This window comes from Heterocephalus glaber, unplaced genomic scaffold (assembly GCF_053883595.1).
Source record: "Heterocephalus glaber isolate CG9 unplaced genomic scaffold, H.glaber_assembly_v1.0 deba00000809, whole genome shotgun sequence".
Classification (NCBI taxonomy): Eukaryota; Metazoa; Chordata; class Mammalia; order Rodentia; family Bathyergidae; genus Heterocephalus; species Heterocephalus glaber.
In genome coordinates, this window is record NW_028258163.1 from 11,320,114 (window position 1) to 11,338,594 (window position 18,481).

The 18,481-nt window shown below is 41.5% G+C and overlaps 1 protein-coding gene across 4 annotated transcripts in view; it reads left to right on the forward strand.

The window, feature by feature from the left end:
- Nucleotides 1-18,481, forward strand: part of Ryr3 (ryanodine receptor 3) — a 565,647-nt gene that overhangs the window by 467,021 nt on the left and 80,145 nt on the right. For all 4 annotated transcript variants that reach the window (XM_087207455.1, XM_087207452.1, XM_087207454.1 and 1 more), the window contains exons 65-67: nucleotides 11,437-11,567; nucleotides 15,074-15,394; nucleotides 18,012-18,252. In XM_087207455.1, coding sequence (XP_087063581.1) covers nucleotides 11,437-11,567; nucleotides 15,074-15,394; nucleotides 18,012-18,252 — 693 coding nt within the window. The remainder of the gene's footprint in view (nucleotides 1-11,436; nucleotides 11,568-15,073; nucleotides 15,395-18,011; nucleotides 18,253-18,481) is intronic.

Sequence of the window (18,481 nt, forward strand, 5' to 3'; positions counted from 1 at the left end):
TCCCTTTTTGTCCCTGTTTTGGTCCTCATTTGGAGTTCTTCTTTATTTTACTATTATTCTCTTTTTCCTTCTCACCTGTGTCCTCTGACCACACTGCTAACCTTCCCCTATGCTTCTTCCCATCTATCCCTCCCTCCCCAACCCCTTCTAAACTCCCCATCCCAAAGGGTAAAGTTGTTATTTTGAAGAGTTTATTCACTATATGTTGGGTTGGTCCTCGATCTTGATTTAATTCACAAAGCTAAAGGTGATAGATTAATAACTACCACAAAATGTCATTTTCGAAGATGTACTTGATGCAGTGGTGTTGCTGATTGTATCACTTGGGCTAAGGTGTTGTTATTGTTCTAGTCAATGAATCTTCCTAGTATAAAGAAAATGAGATGGCCTTAGAGTCATTAGAGACTCAAAACTTAAAGACCAGCTATATCTGGAAGACACCTCTGAGAAGCAATCATTCCATAAGGGTTCTAATTACAAGCAACAAAGATACCTACAATAAGCAACTTCAGACTATCAACCCAGGAGTTAAACCAAGGACAGTACCAAAAACAAAAATGAGAAGACATTTAAGCAAGGCACAAACTCAGACTTGCACCCCACCAAGGGTAAATCCTAGGGGAAATGAGATGGAAAAGTCCCATAACCAACCACCTGGATACCCTGAACTGATAGCACAGGAAGTAACAAAACAGATGAATGAGGCTCTAGAAAAATTCAAAGCAGAAATAATCTCCCAGATATCTACAGAGATGGTGAGCAGAGTGAAAGACATGATTAGAGGATCTAGAACAGAAACAGATAAAAAAAAATAGATGAGCTCAGAAACATGCTGGAAGCCATGAATACCCAGCATAAGAAAAGAAATGGAATCTGTGAAACAGATTCAAACATATTCAGGAGATCAAAAACTCCATTGAAAGTATCCACAGCCGATTAAGGGAATCTGAAGATAGAATATCAGATATAGAAGGACAGGATCATGGTTAGAGACCATGAAATTAGAGATTTCTTAAAAATAGTAAGGGACCACGAGAAATCAATCCAACAACTGCTAGACGATGCAAAGAAGAATAACATAAGACTGATAGGAGTCCATGAAAAAACAGGAGAAAGCACAACTGACATAAAAAAACTGTTCACAGAAGTAATAGTGGAAAACTTCCCAGACAGAGGTAGAGAATTGGACTTACAGATAAGTGAGGCATATAGAAATCCAACTAGCCACAATCAAAAAAAATCTACATCTAGACATATAATACTCAACATCCCAGAAACCCAGCAGAAAAACAAAATCCTACAGTCAGAGAAAAGAAACAAATCACCTACAAAGGAAAGCTCATCAGAATCACAGCAGACTTCTCAACACAAACCCTCAAATCAAGGAGAGCCTGGAGTGAAGTATTTCAAGCCCTAAAAGAAAATAACTTCCAACCTAGACTGTTGTATCCTGCAAAATTATCTTTCAAAATCGATGGGGAAATTAGATACTTCCATGACAAAGAACACCTGAGAAATTTCATGAACACCAAACCAGCACTACAAGCAATTCTAAACAACATCCTAGAAAAAAGCAATGAAGGCCACAACTCCATGAGGCCCAACAGAGGGAAGCCACCAGGCAAGGTAAGACACTAAAGGGAAAGGGAGAGAAAATAAGAAATAAAAGAGCCAACAAAAATAAAACATCATGACAAGGATAAATCAATATCTATCAATTATAACCCTCAATGTTAATGGCCTCAATTCACCAATCAAAAGAAATAGACTGGCAGAATGGATTAAAACAGAAAATGCAACAATATGCTGTGTAGAAGAAACACACCTAACTCAAAAAGAAACTCACAGACTGAAAGTAAAAGGATGGAAAACAGTTCTCCACACCACAGGAACCCAGAAGAAAGCAGGGGTAGCGATCTTATTTGCAGACAAAGTAGATTTCAAACCAAAACTAAGAGAGACAAAGATGGTCACTACATCCTTCTAAAGGGAACAATCCAAGAGGAAAAGATAACAGTCCTAAATATATATGCACCAAATACGAATGCCCCCAACTATACAAAAACAATATTAATAGAAATGAAAAACCAAATAAACACTAACACAATTGTAATGGGGGACCTCAATACCCCACTATCACAAATAGACAGATCATCTAGACAAAAAGTTAAGGAAATTCTAGAACTGAACCAAGCTATTGAACAAATGGACTTAAGAGATGTTTACAGAGCGTACCACCCCACAAAATCAGAATACACATTCTTTTCGGCTGCACATGGGTCATTATCCAGAATAGACAACATACTAGCTCATAGGGCATGTCTAAGTAAATGTAAAAGAATTGAAGTTACCCCCTGTATATTATCAGACCATAGTGCAATAAAATTGGAGATCAATAACATAAGAAACCGCAAAACTGCCACCTGTCTTGCAAGCACAAGGACCTGAGTTCGATCCCCAGTACCAAAAAAAGAAAGAAACCGCAAAACCCCAACAAACACATGGAAACTGAATAACACCCTCTTGAACAACCAATGGGTCACAGAAGTAATTAAAGAAGAAATTAAACAGTTTCTACAAGTAAATGAAAATGCCAGTACAGCATACAGGAATCTATGGGACACAATGAAAGCAGTTCTATGCAGGAAATTCATAGCAGTGAATGCCCATATTAGGAAAGCACAGAAAACTCAGATAAATAACCTAATGCAGAACCTCAAGCTCCTAGAAAAAGAAGAGCATTATGAATCCAAAGCTCATACAAGAAAGGAAATTATAAAGATAAGGGCAGAAATCAATGCAATGGAGACTAAGAGAACAATACAAAAACATTACTGAATCAAAGAGTTGGTTTTTTGAAAGAATAAAGAAAATTGATAAACCTTTAGCCAACCTTATCAAAAAAAAGGAAAGAAAAGGCACAAATACATACAATTAAGAAAGAAAAAGGTGAAGTCACAACAGATCCAACAGAAATCCAGAGGGTCATCAATACCTACTTCCAGAACCTCTACTACAATAAAATGGAAAACATAGAAGAAATGGGCAGATTCCTAGATACATCCAAATTGCCAAAGTTAAATGAAGAAGATATAGAAATTCTAAACACCCCAATTACAATGAATGAAATTGAAAATGTAATAAAATATTTACCAACAAAGAAAAGCCCAGGTCCGGATGGCTTCACTGCTGAATTTTACAAGACCTTTAAAGAAGAGTGAATCCCTTTACTCTTTAAACTCATCAAGGAAATTAAAAGGGAAGCAATACTTCCAGATTCATTTCTGGAAGCAAGTGTTACTTTGATTCCAAAACCAGGGAAAGACCCAACCCAAAAAGAGAACTACAGGCCAATCTCCCTAATGAACATAGATGCAAAAATCCTCAACAAGATACTGGCAAACAGAATACAGAGTGTCATCAAGAAGATCATACACCCTGACCAAGTCGGATTTATCCCAGGGATGCAAGGATGGTTCAACATTCATAAATCAGTAAATGTAATGTACCATATTACAGAGTCAAGGACAAAAACCATATGATCATCTCAATAGATGCAGAAAAGGCATTTGACAAAATCCAGCACCTATTCATGATAAAAACCCTACAGAACATTGGAATAGAAGATCTTTACCTTAACCTGATTAAGGCTATCTATGAAAAACCAACAGCCAACATCATACTAAATGGTCAAAAACTGAAAACTTTTATGCTAAAATCAGGAAGAAGACAAGGATGCCCACTATCACCACTCCTGTTCAATGTAGTTCTGGAAACATTAGCCACAGCAATTAGAAAAGAGAAAGGAATAAAGATAGGAAAAGAAGAAGTTAAACTGTCACTATTTGCTGATGATATGATATTTTACATAGAAGACCCAAAAAACTCCGCCAGAAGACTTCTAGACTTAATAGACGGATTCAGTAGCCTTCTTGTAGACAAATAACAGACTCACTGAGAGAGAAATTCGGGAAACAATTCCTTTTACAATAGCATCCAAAAAAATGAAATATCTAGGAATCAGTCTAACAAAGGAAGCGAAAGACCTCTACACTGAAATCCACAGCACTATGAAAAAAGAGATCGAAGAGGATACAGGAAAATGGAAAGATATCCCTTGCTCCTGGATAGGAAGAACCAATATAGTGAAAATGGCCATACTTCCAAAACTACTGTATAGATTCAATGCAATGCCAATTGAAATTCCAACAATATACTTCACAGAACTAGAGAAAACAATCCAAAAACTCATTTGGAACCATAAGAGACCTAGAATAGCTAAAGTAATTCTAAGCAACAGAGACATGGCTGGGGGTATCACAATCCCCAACTTGAAACTATACTACAAAGCTACTGTGATAAAATCAGCATGGTACTGGCAAAGGAACAGACCTGAGGATCAGTGGAATAGATTAGAAGATGCAGAAACAACTCCAGACATGCTCAGCCACCTCATCTTTGATAAAGGACCCAACCCCATCATTGGAGGAAAGATAGCCTATTTAACAAATGGTGTTGAAAAAACTGGATTTCAATCTGCCAAAGATCAAAACTAGACCTACATCTCTCACCATGCGCTAAACTAAGATCAAAGTGGATTAAAGATCTAAATCTTAAGACAGAAACACTAAACTTGCTGGAAGATAAGTTAGGTAGAACTCTTGAAGACATTGGCATAGGAAAAGACTTCATGAACAAAACCTCAGCAGCATGGGAACTAGCAGAAAGATTCAACAGCTGGGATCTCATCTTATTAAAAAGCTTCTTCACTGCAAAAGAAACCACCAACAGAGCTAACAGACAACCTACAATATGGGAAAAAAATTTTAGCAGCTGTACCTCAGACAAAGGACTACTATCTAGAATAAAGAATTGAAAAAAATCAGACCCCCCCCCCAATTCAAAGACCCAATTCAAAAATGGGCATCTGAAATGAACAGACATTTCTCAGACAAAGAAGAAAAAGCAGCAAACAAATATATGAAAAAATGTTCAACATCACTCGTCATTCAAGAGATGCAGATGAAAACAACACTGAGATTCCACCTCATCCCAGAAAGAATGGCTGCTATCAAGAAATCAAACCATAACAAATGCTGGCAGGGTTGTGGAGAGAAAGGAACTCTTCTCCATTGTTGGTGGGAGTGCAGACTGGTGCAACCACTGTGGAAATCAGTATGGAGATACCTCAAAGAACTAGGACTAGAGGTCCCATTTGACCCAGCTATTCCCCTGCTGGGTATTTTCCCCAAAGAATTAAAAGAATCATACCACAGCGATATATGTGCACCCATGTTCATAGTGGCACAGTTTGTAATAGCTAAAGCTTGGAAGCTGCCCAAGTGCCCATCAACTGGAAACTGGATAAAGAAACTGTGGTTTTTTAATAAAATGGAATACTACTCGGCCATAAAGAATGAAAAACTAGAGTCATTTGTAGCTAAATGGATGCATTTCGAGGCCATACTCTTAACTGAAATAAATAGGACACACATGTGTAAATACTGAATAGTTTCTCTAGTGTGAGAAACTGATAGTGTAAACAAGGGTTAAAATGATTAAAATGAATAATTGATAATTTGAAATAGGAAAAAAGGTCCAAAGACGAAGGAGTGAAGGGAGGGGAAGGGGAAAGGAAAAACTATGAGAAAAGAAAAAAAAAAAGGAAATGAAATCTATGTAAATAGGGAAGGGTGGAGGGGGTGAAGGGCGCACAGGTAATGGGGAAAAAAAAAATAAGAACCAAGATACATCATGCACAGGTACAAGCACCCAGTGATAAATGTAAACGAATTGTACACCTAAAATGTACCAATAAAAGAACTAAAAAAAAAAAGTAAAGGAAAATTAATACAGTTAGATAAAAGTAACAGAAAAAGAGCAAATAAGAAAAGACAAGAAAACTGAGCAAAATAAAGAAAAAGAGAAGAAAGTACCTCCAACTCTACCCCCAAAAAATGAAGGAAAAAAAAAAAGAAATGAGTACAAAAAAATTCCTCCACGTCTGTGAATGAGCAGAATTTGTCATATTAGAATCGCAGATATCATAGTGAGTCACCACTAAGTCCTGTTTTTGTTTCTATACTCCTGCTTTTGTGTGTGAGTCCCTAATCTTCCCCTGCCTTTCATGCTTGGTGTGGTTGACCAATGGTGTCTATCCTACAGCTATAGTCGCACCAGCCACTCCCATTTTCCATGGAAAATGTGCACCCCAATTCCTGGATTTATCTACCTAGCTTTCATAGCCTGTGGGTTTGTGAGATGTGCTTCCCACTTCAGAGCTCCCTCAGTCTGTGGCAAACATCCAAGCGTAGGCATATCCCTGATCACATTGGCAGTTGGGGAAAGCACACAGACCATGAGTTCTGGGGTGGATGTAGACAGTGGGGCCGTCTCCCACCTAGCCACTATGTTTAGGATAACACCAAAACCTTGATGTGTAATTGGTTCTGTAGCTCAGTTTTATACAACTCTTTCCCAAAATGGTCTCTAATTAAACACTCTCAAATATGGCAGGTACGTACTGCACTGGATTTTTTTTTTCCAACTGTAGCCTGCCATGGGAAAGGATTCACTTTCAGAGTAAAACCCCACACTATTTTGCAGTTTATAGTAACCATTGGGCTCTCATAGGGCTAGTGATGACAGCCTCTTACATTGTTTCTCCCTGTGGCTGCCAACTCTCTTTGGGCTTACCTTGCATTAGCAGACAGGCACCCCTTACCACGAGCCAAGGTTCCTTTTCTAACCACTTCATTCTTTTTTCTGCATTGTGCTGTTTCTCAGGCTTCTCTGTAGTGTCTAGTTTTCCTGCCAGCTCTCTCCTAATTCCTGGAGACCTCCTTTTTTTCTCTTCCCTAAAGTTGTCATTTTCCAGGTATCTCAATCCCAGGTCCTGGAGGGGCTATGTTTTGCTGCTCCACCATTTTTAATCCTCCCCTTTGACCAATCATTTTTGATGAGACATTGTACATGTTCCATAAACCTCTAAGGCTACTAATATGGCTATCTAGGATCACATCATCCATTCCCCCACTGTCTTTTTTACTTCTCTGCTACATATTATTTCCTTGCTTTAGCATTCTCTGGAATATAGATGATAGTGCTGCAGGACTTTTGTGTAGAGAGATGGGACACGCCTTTTCTCAGAATGCAGCTTTATTCATGCCAGCACTGACTCAGCGGATTCATGTCCAAAGCCTGAATGAGAAACAGGGTGTAGTTGCCCCCCTTTGCACAATTTTTGTGTCTTTTCTCCCTTCTGTGGGCATACACTAACATTTTACAGGCTGATTGGGTATGATTTATGTTACAAAGTTACATCAGAACCACACATGAGCACACAGAGGCTGATATCATTACAATGTAAAAAGTTCCTGCCCCAACAGGTCAGAAGGGGCCCTACCACAATAGAACTTTCAAAATTGTAAGCCACTCTATGTGTGAAAGACATTATTGTTATTACTGTAATGACTTTATCTTTACCATTGTTCCTGACAATAGACATTTGAGAGATCCATTTCCATTGAGATCTATGGAAATAAAGTTGAGAAATGGTCAAGGAAAGCCTGATACTTGAAGAATTAGGAAATAAATACTGAAATACAAATTGAACCCTCTTCAGTCTGTCACCACTGACCAAGCATATTTTATGTGAGAATTACTATACTAGATAATGAGAACTGAAGAAAAATAAGTTTCCCTATCAGTGATAAACTTTGAATAGATTGGTTGCTATGGAGATATCTCTGTACCCCCTGCACTGCCTAGAAGCCTGGCTCACACCCACACTGCCCTCTGAGAGGCACGAAGGACCAGACCAGCATCATAGTGACAGGTCTGTGCCTAACTCAGTCCCTTCTAAGGCACAGAGGCCAAGGCCATCCACTCTGCTATTTCATACTCAGGAGCATTAATTGGCAGAGTTCTGGGCTTTCCTTTTACAGAACAGTTTTAGCAGCTAGGCCAGGAGAGCTGCTGTTTATCTTTCTTGGCTGAACAGCTAATTAGCATCATTGTGTGCTCTGGACTAGAAAATGTCCTGTTGAGCTGGTGAGACTCAGATTTGTCGGTAATTAATATCAGAGAGGACAGGGGCCGTGCCCCGCCAGTGCAGAGCCGGAGAACTGAGGCTTGTGGGCTGTCTTCTGCCCTGAAGCACTGCCTTTGTAGTGGACGAACTTTCCAGAAACTCACTTTCATGAGATCATATGTTTAATTTTGGTGGAAGAGAAAGAAGAATGGAGCAACTTGGCACCAAGGCAATTCAGGACCGATTGTTTCCTAGATCCCTATTTCGGTGACAACTGAAATTTGCTATCAGATTTGAGATCTTACCCTTTATCATTCCTCATTTTCCCTTAGGTCTTTTTTTTAATCAGTGGTCTCCCTGTGGTATTTCTTTATCCATCAAAATTTATCCCCTTATTTTCTCTTCCTGAAAGAAATATTGAAGCGAAGAAACACTATTTCTCCTCATCGGTCACTGTGGTTGGCGTAAACAGGAAAACTGTTACACAAAAACGACAGTTCCTGCTGGACCATTGCATCTGTTGTATGGAGGCCTTCACTGGGCTGTAGTGTCTGAGATGCTGGCCCCTCAGGTCTGAAGTTAACGTGATGCCCCGCTGCTCAGGCCTGCCCTCCATCTTGTGCTTTGCAAAAAGAAGGGAAATAGGGAAGATCCGGGGGTGAAGGTTGGGAAGAGATTGAGGAAAAAGGCAGGGAAATCAGGCCCACATAGGGCCTGCTCTGAATTGAACCTGGGCCTCAGCCACCTGTGGTCTCCCTCCGTCCCCTTCACCGGAGATGCCCCACCAGAGGGACCCAAGGTAGCGTTAACATACACAGCACAGCAGGATGTGTTTGGTCCAAGGGTGTTTCTCTGCCGGTGGATCTGAAACGCGTAGGGTGACTTTCAGAATCAAACGTCCTTGGAAAGGACAATACCGTGCTATCAGCTAGGAGGGAATAACCTGACTGAGGATGCGTTAGTCTGCTGCTGCTTGCTGGAGACTGATTTTAAAGTAATCCTATCAAATGCTGCATGGCCAATGAAGCTGTAAGCTATTTCCCTAAAAGTCCAGCCTAAGAATATGAGGAACAAAGCCACAAATATGAATTTTCCTGTACAGCAATTTAGATTACTTTTTGCATAAATTTAGGAACTTGAATAAAGCCTGGATGGATCTTCCAAGGAATACACTTCTGTCTGCTCAGCTGCCCTCTTTCCTTTCTCTCTCTAGTCCAGCAGATTAGTCTTGCATCTCAAGCAAACAGTTCTGTACACCCTCAGATCCTGATTCTACCCAGATTATCTTATCTAGTCACGTTGTTCAAGATCAGTTCAGATGACATTTTTAATTCAACTCAAATGTGTCTGCTTCTCTGTTTAAGAAATTACAGGTTAAAACTAATCCTTATGATTTGCCCACCAAAATATGTGGGTTCTTTTCATCACATTGCTGCAGGGTTCTGTGTAGAACACAGTGCTGCCTTTGCTGTGCATTTAATGAGAAAGGACTTTCCCCATTTGGAGGGGTAAAGTTAAGTTAAGACACTGTGGCTTACTCCTCAGTGAAAAATGTTTCCCTAAACTCCCCCATAGTGAATGCTTGTTATCAGCTTTCAGAAAGTCTGTGCTTTGACATTCTGGCTTTTTGTTGCTGCCACAACTGTTGGCTCTTATCACTGTGAAATGTAATCAACACAACATCTTGGGTACAGGTCTTGGTGGAAAACTGAACCCTGATTGTTGAAAGCCTTTCTGTTTCCCCAGACTTGGAATAGGTGGGTAAGCATTGATTCTTGGATATAAGGGCTCAAGGGCACCTTCTCCAGCTGGCAGTTGTCTCCATGCTGATCCTGTAACATCCCCCTGACACTTTCAGCTCCCAGGCACTAAGATAGTAGATGTCACCAGTGCTCAATTTGAAGTGATCAGTCATAGAGGAAGGCAAAAAGAGGTGAGAGCTGGCCTTGAACACCATAAACCCCATCTGACTCCTTATCATTGTGTTGGTCAGCTTTCTGTCTCTGTGAAAAAATACCCAAGCCAAACAACTTAAAAGGAGAAAAGGTTCATTTTGGCTTATGGTTTCAAGACTTCAGTCCATGGTCAGTGGCACTGTGGCATGAAATCATGGCAGGGCATGTGGCACAGGCAACTGCTTCCTCATGGCAGCTGGGAAGCAGAGAAAAAATAAGGGGCCAAGGCCCCATTATGCCCTTCCAGGCACACCCTCCTTTCCACTAGCCCCACCTCTTAAACGTGCCACCACTTCCCAGTAGTGCCACAGGCTAGGGACCAAGCCTTTTTAGTGCATAAACTTTTGGGGAACATTTAAGATCGAAACCATAACAATTATAGACCTATTGTCTGTATTTTCACTTACTATTTTTGTATTGTGGTTTAAGAAAGGACTCACATTATTGGTTTCTTTGGCCAAAAAAAAAAAATCTTCTTTATTTGGGACCTGATATCACATGTGTTACTCACAGGACAAGTGTGTAGTCTGTCTGATTGGATGCCAAAAAGTGTGGCTGCCAAAGATGTTAATGGGTGGGGAACAGATGGCTCTAGTCTCTCATTCATAAATAACCAACAGATGTCAGCCCCACTGACAGCACTATCACTGTATTGTCTTTGTAGAAGTAGATGGCATACAATCTCCAAGCCAATCCCAGATCTGGGAAAGACAAATATTGTTTCCGTCCTAGTCTGCTTTAACCAGCTTGTTTTTAGCTTGTTCTCTTCACTTATTATTGGTCACTCTGCAAGGACAAGTCCCCTCAGGTGGAGAACTTAGAATTTGACCTAGGAATTCAGAATTTTTGTTTTTGTTTGTTAGCTTATTTCACAGAAAGACCTAAAAGACCTAAAAGGTTTATATACAGTACACACTGTAATATCTGTGAAAGAGAAAAAGAGGAATGAAGGTATTAGATTTAAAGTGTTCTTTAAAGCTAGCAAAATGCTTTAGGACCTATTATTTCTATTGCAAAGTAGGTCTTTTATTTTATGTCTGTATCTTATTGGTGCTTTGGTCTGTTTTCTACTATTCCCACCAGTGCTTATAGGCTCCTTCCATAACAGAGAATAGACACAGAGAAATTATACAGAAAGTCTCAATGCATTTGGAGAACAGGGTGAACCAAACTCAAGTTGGATTCTAATGGAACTTGCTCTCATCTGTCCTGGGAGAGGACAAAGCTACACAGTGTGTTCTGTCACTGTAACCAGTTAAAATGGAGGTTCAAAGAAGCCTTGTGAACCATTCGTGTCAGGAGAAACATGAGGGGGAGAAAAGTGCATGCAGCCCTGCTGAACTTGAGGATGTCCAGTGACTTAAGCTATAGTGAATTAGCCTGAAACATTCTGGGAATGGGGCCAGCATGTGAACAGCACCACCTCTAAATGGATTTCTTTGCTTCCAGGCAACGCCCTGCCCTTGGAGAATGTCTGGCTTCCCTGGCAGCAGCCATACCAGTGGCATTTCTGGAGCCCACCCTTAACCGCTATAATCCTCTCTCGGTTTTCAACACCAAAACCCCCAGGGAGAGATCTAGTAAGTATCTTCTAACAGAGATCACTAGCCCATTTCACATGCTGAGAGAAAGGTGACCAGGAAGGCAGCACAGGCATGGAGGCACCACCTTGCATCCCTGCTGTTTTACATGAGGGGGTGGAGGTCAGAGTTCGTAGATCACATGTCTTCTACTTGGAGAAATGAGCACACACAAGATTTTGTTAGCCTTAGACTTTGTTTCCTGTTCTGTAAAATGAGACAGTGTAGCTGACTTCTAAATCCCTGCCAGCCTAATACCCTCGTGTCTTTTGTCTGGCCTGGGCCTCAATTTCTCTTCTGCACCCAGGAATGTATAGTCTTTAAGGAGAACCTGGCTTCTAAGAATACTGACCACATATTCTCTTCTTCATGAAAGAGCAAACAGAAAAGTACCAAAAGGAATTGAAATTTAAAAAGAAAGAGAATTTCTTAACAAGAACGTTGGCACACTAAGTTTCATAACAAAGGTCAACAAACTATAGCCACAGGGCAAATATGGCCCCCAGCCTATTTTTATAAGGTTTTACTGGAATACACAACTAGTAAACACTAGTGCTAAAGTCCAAGACAGGTTGTAAGCCTATTTTGGGATGGTAAAAGAGAAAGTCCTCATATCTGAATTAACTGTAATCCTGTTTAAGGGCACTGGAATTGAATAGAAAATCTTTAGTGGGAATCAGATTTAATAAGGCTTAGACCCCAATTAGAAAGATTTACAATGATTTGATAAAATATGAATCAAAAATTACCAAACTGCAGGACTCACAAATATGAAGAAAAGAAAAAAAACCATAGTCGGCCATTTTAAACTAAAATCCATCCTATTCAGGACCAAATCTTTCTTAAAAGTAGTAGATGGCTGGACATCATAGCAATTCCATTTCTTTCAAGTCCCCTTTCTCAAACTGTCACGAGTCGTAAGGGAGAAGACTTCTGAGACAGATTCATGCCACACTTTTGGTCGCTACTATTGTTTTTATCTGAGAATGGAGAGTGCTAACCCATGGCAGCTTTATTCCCTCTTGCTTCTTGTTGCTTCCCACAAGAAGAGAACACTGCCCCCAGAACGATTACCAGGACACTTTAGATAGGGTTGCCAATAAAATTCTTTCCGAGCTAGAATACAGAGGAGACTGGTGTTCTCAGAGAGGCCCAAAGGAGAAGCCTTGCCAAGACGCCTCAACCTTTGAAAGTCCCCTGTAAAATATGGCTGCTGACCTTTCCTCCCACCCCTGGGCTTCACCTCACCCTCTCCCTTGGAGACCGGCAAAATATGTCTTTGCAACCTGATTTTTCTCTGCCCACATATGATTTCAAGTGATTCACAGCTGGCTGCTAAAATGGAAGCTGAGCTGCAGAACAGGCTGTGATGAAGGTGAGAAATGACAAATGCCAGCCCATGTGGTCTTCAACTCCACGGGGACACGAGGCCCCATCATGAGAGTTCTGGATGTTTGTGCATTTATTCTGCTCCAACTGTGACTTGAGAAGCAGTGTATCTGCTTCTCTGTCACTGCTATATAGGGCTGCACCTCTGAAGAGGGAGCATCCTGCACTGCCTTTCCTTTCTTGAATGCGCAGTCGCTGGACAACATGAGGAGGTAGCAAAGCTAGCCATGGAAGGGAGCGAGGGGAATGCCTCTCTTGGCCTCTTTCCTAAGGGTTATTTGAAAACAAAAAGTTTCTTCTCATTTCATATTCCTATACCTCTGCGTTTAATTCAATAAGACATACTCATAAATAAAGACTAAGTATCCATCCTTGCATATTCTAAAGGAAGAAAAGAGGTAAGGTTGTGATCAGAGATGACACAGTCTTATTCATCGGTGACACCCTGTGGGATTCAGTGCCCACGTTCTCTGAGCCCTCATTTGTCATCATTGGTTTAATGAGCAGAGTGAATGCTGACTGTATGCATGGATCTTGAAAGCGGTATGTGCATGAATATGTATTGTGGGATAACAGGCTTACCTGGAGAAGGACTGATGACGTAATGGGCCATCAGGAGGTAAGCTTCATTCATTCCAAAGTGTGTAGCCTGAGGGATATAGGAGGAGGGATGTATAAATGATGTTATGTTTTAGAAATGCTGTATGAACTAATTTAGCAAGCCTTCAATCAGTTGGACACCTTTGTTAATTGACTCTGTGCTTTGCCTGCAGTTATTCATATTAGTATTTCTAATGCCCTGTAAGAACCTGGAACATTGTCTTACTCATCTAAAAATTAAGATATGCCTAGAAAAGGTTTAATACTGTTATATGCCAGTTAGTTGAACCTAGATTAAATCCTTGGTTACGTGTGTTCATCAGAATACTGGGTTGACGGGAACATCCTACCAGCAACCAGTGTATTCCCCTTCCATACCTAATCAGAATAATCAATCACAGAGAAAGAGGTCCAGTTCCATCCAATGTAAACCATCTGCCTGTACCACAAAGAGGCGATGCTCTTTGGTGCTGTCTTCTTGAGGGATGAGCTGCTAGATGAAGAAAACAGAACTTTAGAATCAAACCCAGTGGTTCTCAAATGCTAATGTGCATCAGAATCACTTGCAAGGTTCATTAAATATTGCTGAGCCCTATTGCTTCGTTTCTAATTCAGTAGACCTGGAGTGAGGCCTGAGAATTTGCATTTCTAACAAATGTCTAAAACATGGTGATGATGAAGCTTTTAGAACTTTCAGTGATACAAACAGCCTGCTGCAGCACACATGCCATAGGTCTGCCACTGTTGTTCTAGGTGATGCTACTGCTGCTGGTAGCAGGATCCCACTTTGAGAAGCATTGATCTATTCTAGCGGATGAGAGGACAGTGTATTCGAATGATTCCCCCAACAGTCTAGTGTCTAATTCTAACAGAAAGCTGCTGAGACTGCTTTTCGGGTAGTCATTCTGTGGGTTAGTATGTGGCATTTGAAGTACAGAACACCTTCTGAATCTCAAATGTTTATTCCACTCAAGGACCAATTACTGTACACATAGATAATTTCTAAAGATCATTATAATGACTCCAATGTACCAACCTCAAGCAATACTGTGTTTGTCTTTGGGAGAAAAAAAATGGTGTCTGTGATGACATATAGCCATGTGACATTTAAATATATACAGATACCTGAGCCATCTCATTTATAATCAGACAGCACATAATTGTACATTTCAGTACCATGCGTGACAGTTGGCATTATTCTGTGTACTTAGCCTCCAGGTAGAAAGACTGACTTTTCTGTCTTTTCCTGTGTACAATGAGGATGTGTATGTAAAATTATTTTGTTTGTGATGTTTAGGGGTTTAAATCTCAGTATGACACCTAGGAATATACCAGCCTCTGGCAGCTGCAGCCTGTACACAGACTACTAGAAGACCAGTGCTATTCTACATCCAACCTCCCTCCTCTGAGGCTCCAGGGTGGAAATGTACACATAGCTGAAGTCCTGAGGAAGGGTGAGGAGAGAGAGAGGAGGTTTCTCCCACTGTGCCATTCTTCTCCCTGTCCCTTGTGGTCAGTTCTAGGGATGCCAGACACGGTGGAAGAGATGTGTCCTGACCTCCCCCAGCTGGATGGTCTCATGAAGGAAATCAACGAGTTGGCTGAGTCTGGGGCCCGCTACACAGAGATGCCCCACGTCATCGAGGTGATCTTGCCCATGCTCTGCAACTACCTGTCCTACTGGTGGGAGCGGGGGCCTGAGAACCTGCCCCCCAGCACAGGGCCCTGCTGCACCAAGGTCACCTCTGAACACCTCAGCCTCATCCTGGGCAACATCCTGAAAATAATCAACAACAACCTAGGCATTGACGAGGCCTCTTGGATGAAACGGATTGCAGGTACCAGAGCCATTTCTCCCCAACTCCTGTCCCGGGATCACTAGCCAGATTCTTTTCATCCCTTGTTCATTCCATGCTGGTTTTCAGCAAGCTCTATTCTATCTTCAAACCTCCCAGTTCTTAACAGTAAACAGAAATGACGTGTTCCCCTGAAGAGGCTCCTGAAGACAATCCTCTTGCCCCACTTCCCACCCAATCTAGGCCCCTAGAATCTCCAGGAAGCCCTTCTTGATGAACTCCCCTCCATTCTAGTAGCCATTGCTTAATTTGATTTTGGGACGTTAAGAAGCCCTTTCCCTCTCATAGTATTTGTCATCCCTGTGCATTTCCCACTTGTGTGGAACTCTCTCCCATCTGGGCTGCACTAAAGTTCCTCAGTGTCACTCTGAGTTTGCATTTCACTTTATGCTTTCTGAGACTCTAACCTGGGCTCACAGTAGCAGTAGTTTGCTTTTGGGGGCTCTTTTTGCTCTTTTTCTTTGTATCCCTCTATAACTTCCTGGATGCAGCAGTCTTTTAATGAATTCTGTTCGCCAATTTTCTTACAATTTTTGACGTTCCTGAAGCAAACCTCAAAAAAAGAAAAGCTTTGAAAAGAAATCTACTTCTCATAGTCAAGAAAGCATGAATTTCCAGGCATGGTGACTCACACTTTTAATCCCAGCTACTTGGAAGGCTGAGGCAGGAGGATTGCAACTTCAAGGCCAGCCTGAGCATCTTAGTGAGACCCTGTCTCAAAAAATAAACATTTTTAAAGGGCTAGGAAGATATTGCAGCAGTAGAGCACTCGGCTATCATGCACAAGGCCCTAGGTTCAATCCCCAGTATTAAAAAGGGAAAGGGGGAGGGAAGAAAGGGGAGGGGTGTGATGAGAACAAGTACTAGTTGAGTGTCTTCTGTGTCAAACTGGAGTCTGATGAGATAGATGCTAAGGGAAAGTTACTGTGTTTTATGGACCTTCAATTTAGCTAGTGGAGCTTTCTAGTAGCAGCTTCCTCCATAGAATCTCCCAGACCATGAAATACGGTGGCTGAATGTAGCTGTTAGCCCAACATTAGATAATTACCTTCCTGGACAAATGAATACTTTTGTAAGACCATGGAAAAACATTCTTGCCTCCTTCCTTAGAAATGAACTGAGATCAAAATTATACATATCTTTGGTTCTGGTGGCTGCTGATAATATAGGCCTCTGTGGGCAGATGAGTAGATAGAATAGTTGTCCTTTCTTACCCACTACCTTTAAATGACATTGTTAACCATAAAGCAACTCTTTGGAGGAGATCCAATAAGTAGATATGAATTAAAGGAAGGCAGAGGATCAAACTGGTTCCCTTGTCTCTCCAGAGGAGACATGTCACTGTGAAGGGCACTGATGACATTGTGCTTTGGCCTGTTATTCCACAGGCAAATCCAGTCAGGCCACTTAATTCCTAGTGAGTCAACTAAGCCAATTCTAAATAGTCATCAAACCTCAGACTGCTTGCACCAGCTACAGACAATTCTGATTTCAGCTCAGTGAGGGCTGACCAGTCACAACTTCTCAGTTAATGCATCTCTTAGAAAGCTCCTTTAACCTCTTTCTAAAACTTTCTTTTAAAAAAAAGTTTAAAAAGAAAACAAGGGAAAGAGTAGAAAGAAAAGTTGCTGGAATGTAGGCTGTGTTCAGTCAAAATGTCCAAAGCTATAGAAACTTTGAAGTACACAAAACACATTGAAGTGTACATTGTCAGCGGTCCACGACTTTGGCGGGGGGGGTGGAGACTGAGGATGGACCCAGGGCCTTCATACTGTGCTACATTCCCAGGCCTAGCTAAGTTGCTACGTTTCCCAGGCTGTTCTTGATCTTGCCACTTCTGGTCTCAGCCTCCCAGAGTGCTGGGATGCCATGGTGTACACCCACGTGCTTGGCTATGACTCAGTTTATTTCACTTGTTCCTTATAATTCCTCTTATTTTTATCTCCAGAATATCCTATTACATTGATTTATTTCATCATAATAAATATAATCACCACCTGACCAATAGGACATAAGAAATAGGGAAAGACGTAGGTTTCATCTTTCTCCTTAAGAAGGCCAAAATCATAGCCCCACTGATCACTTGTTGCTACTTTTCCACTCGCAGTGACTCCTCAGCCTCTCTCTGTTAATGTTTAGCTGCTATCAGCATTATCTGTCCACAGGGGCCCGGAGGAGCCCAGAGGCAGTAGGTTGGCAGGTCTCACATGTTGAGGACTGAGAACAGTGGTTGTGTTGTACTTTTAACAGATTTTCCTGTAAAATAACCAGACATATATGTGTGTATGTGTGTACACATATATACATATCTACTAACACTAATTTTTAAAATTTTTTACATTGTTAAGTGGCACATAGTAACTGTACATATTTATGGGGTGAGGTGTTGCAGTTCAGTCCATGGTCTGAGCAGGTAATGATCAGATCAGGGCACTGGCCTGTCCATCACCTCCACAGAAAGCATGTACTAAGCACCCACTGTGGCTCCACATAGTGCTGGCCAGGGAACAAGAGACTTCTTCTAAGGACATCTAGCTAGAGGGCCCAAACCTTGCTGTGAGACAGAAACTGAGGGGGGGCCCTTTGTTTGCAAATGCAGTGTTCGCCCAGCCAATCATCAGCAAAGCCAGGCCTGACCTGCTGCGAACCCACTTCATCCCGACTCTGGAGAAGCTGAAAAAGAAGGCTGTCAAGACCGTGCAAGAGGAGGAGCAGCTGAAAGCTGATGGCAAAGGGGATACCCAGGAGGCAGAGCTGCTCATCCTGGATGAGTTTGCAGTCCTCTGCAGAGATCTCTATGCCTTCTACCCTATGCTGATCCGCTACGTGGACAACAACAGGTACAGGGAGACCTCAGAAAGCCCACTGGCCCCTTCCCAAGGCCACTTTGGGCAACAGAAATGGATGGAAAGATTGTGTTGGTCTGTATGAATGTGCCGCTGGTAAATAAGGTGAGAAGTGAGACTAGGGTGTTGGAGTAAGAGAGAGAAATTCTAAAGCAATGTCTTTGAGGAAAGGGTTAGCTTTCTAGAGTTCCTGTGTAGTCACAGGCAGGAGAGCAGTGTGTGT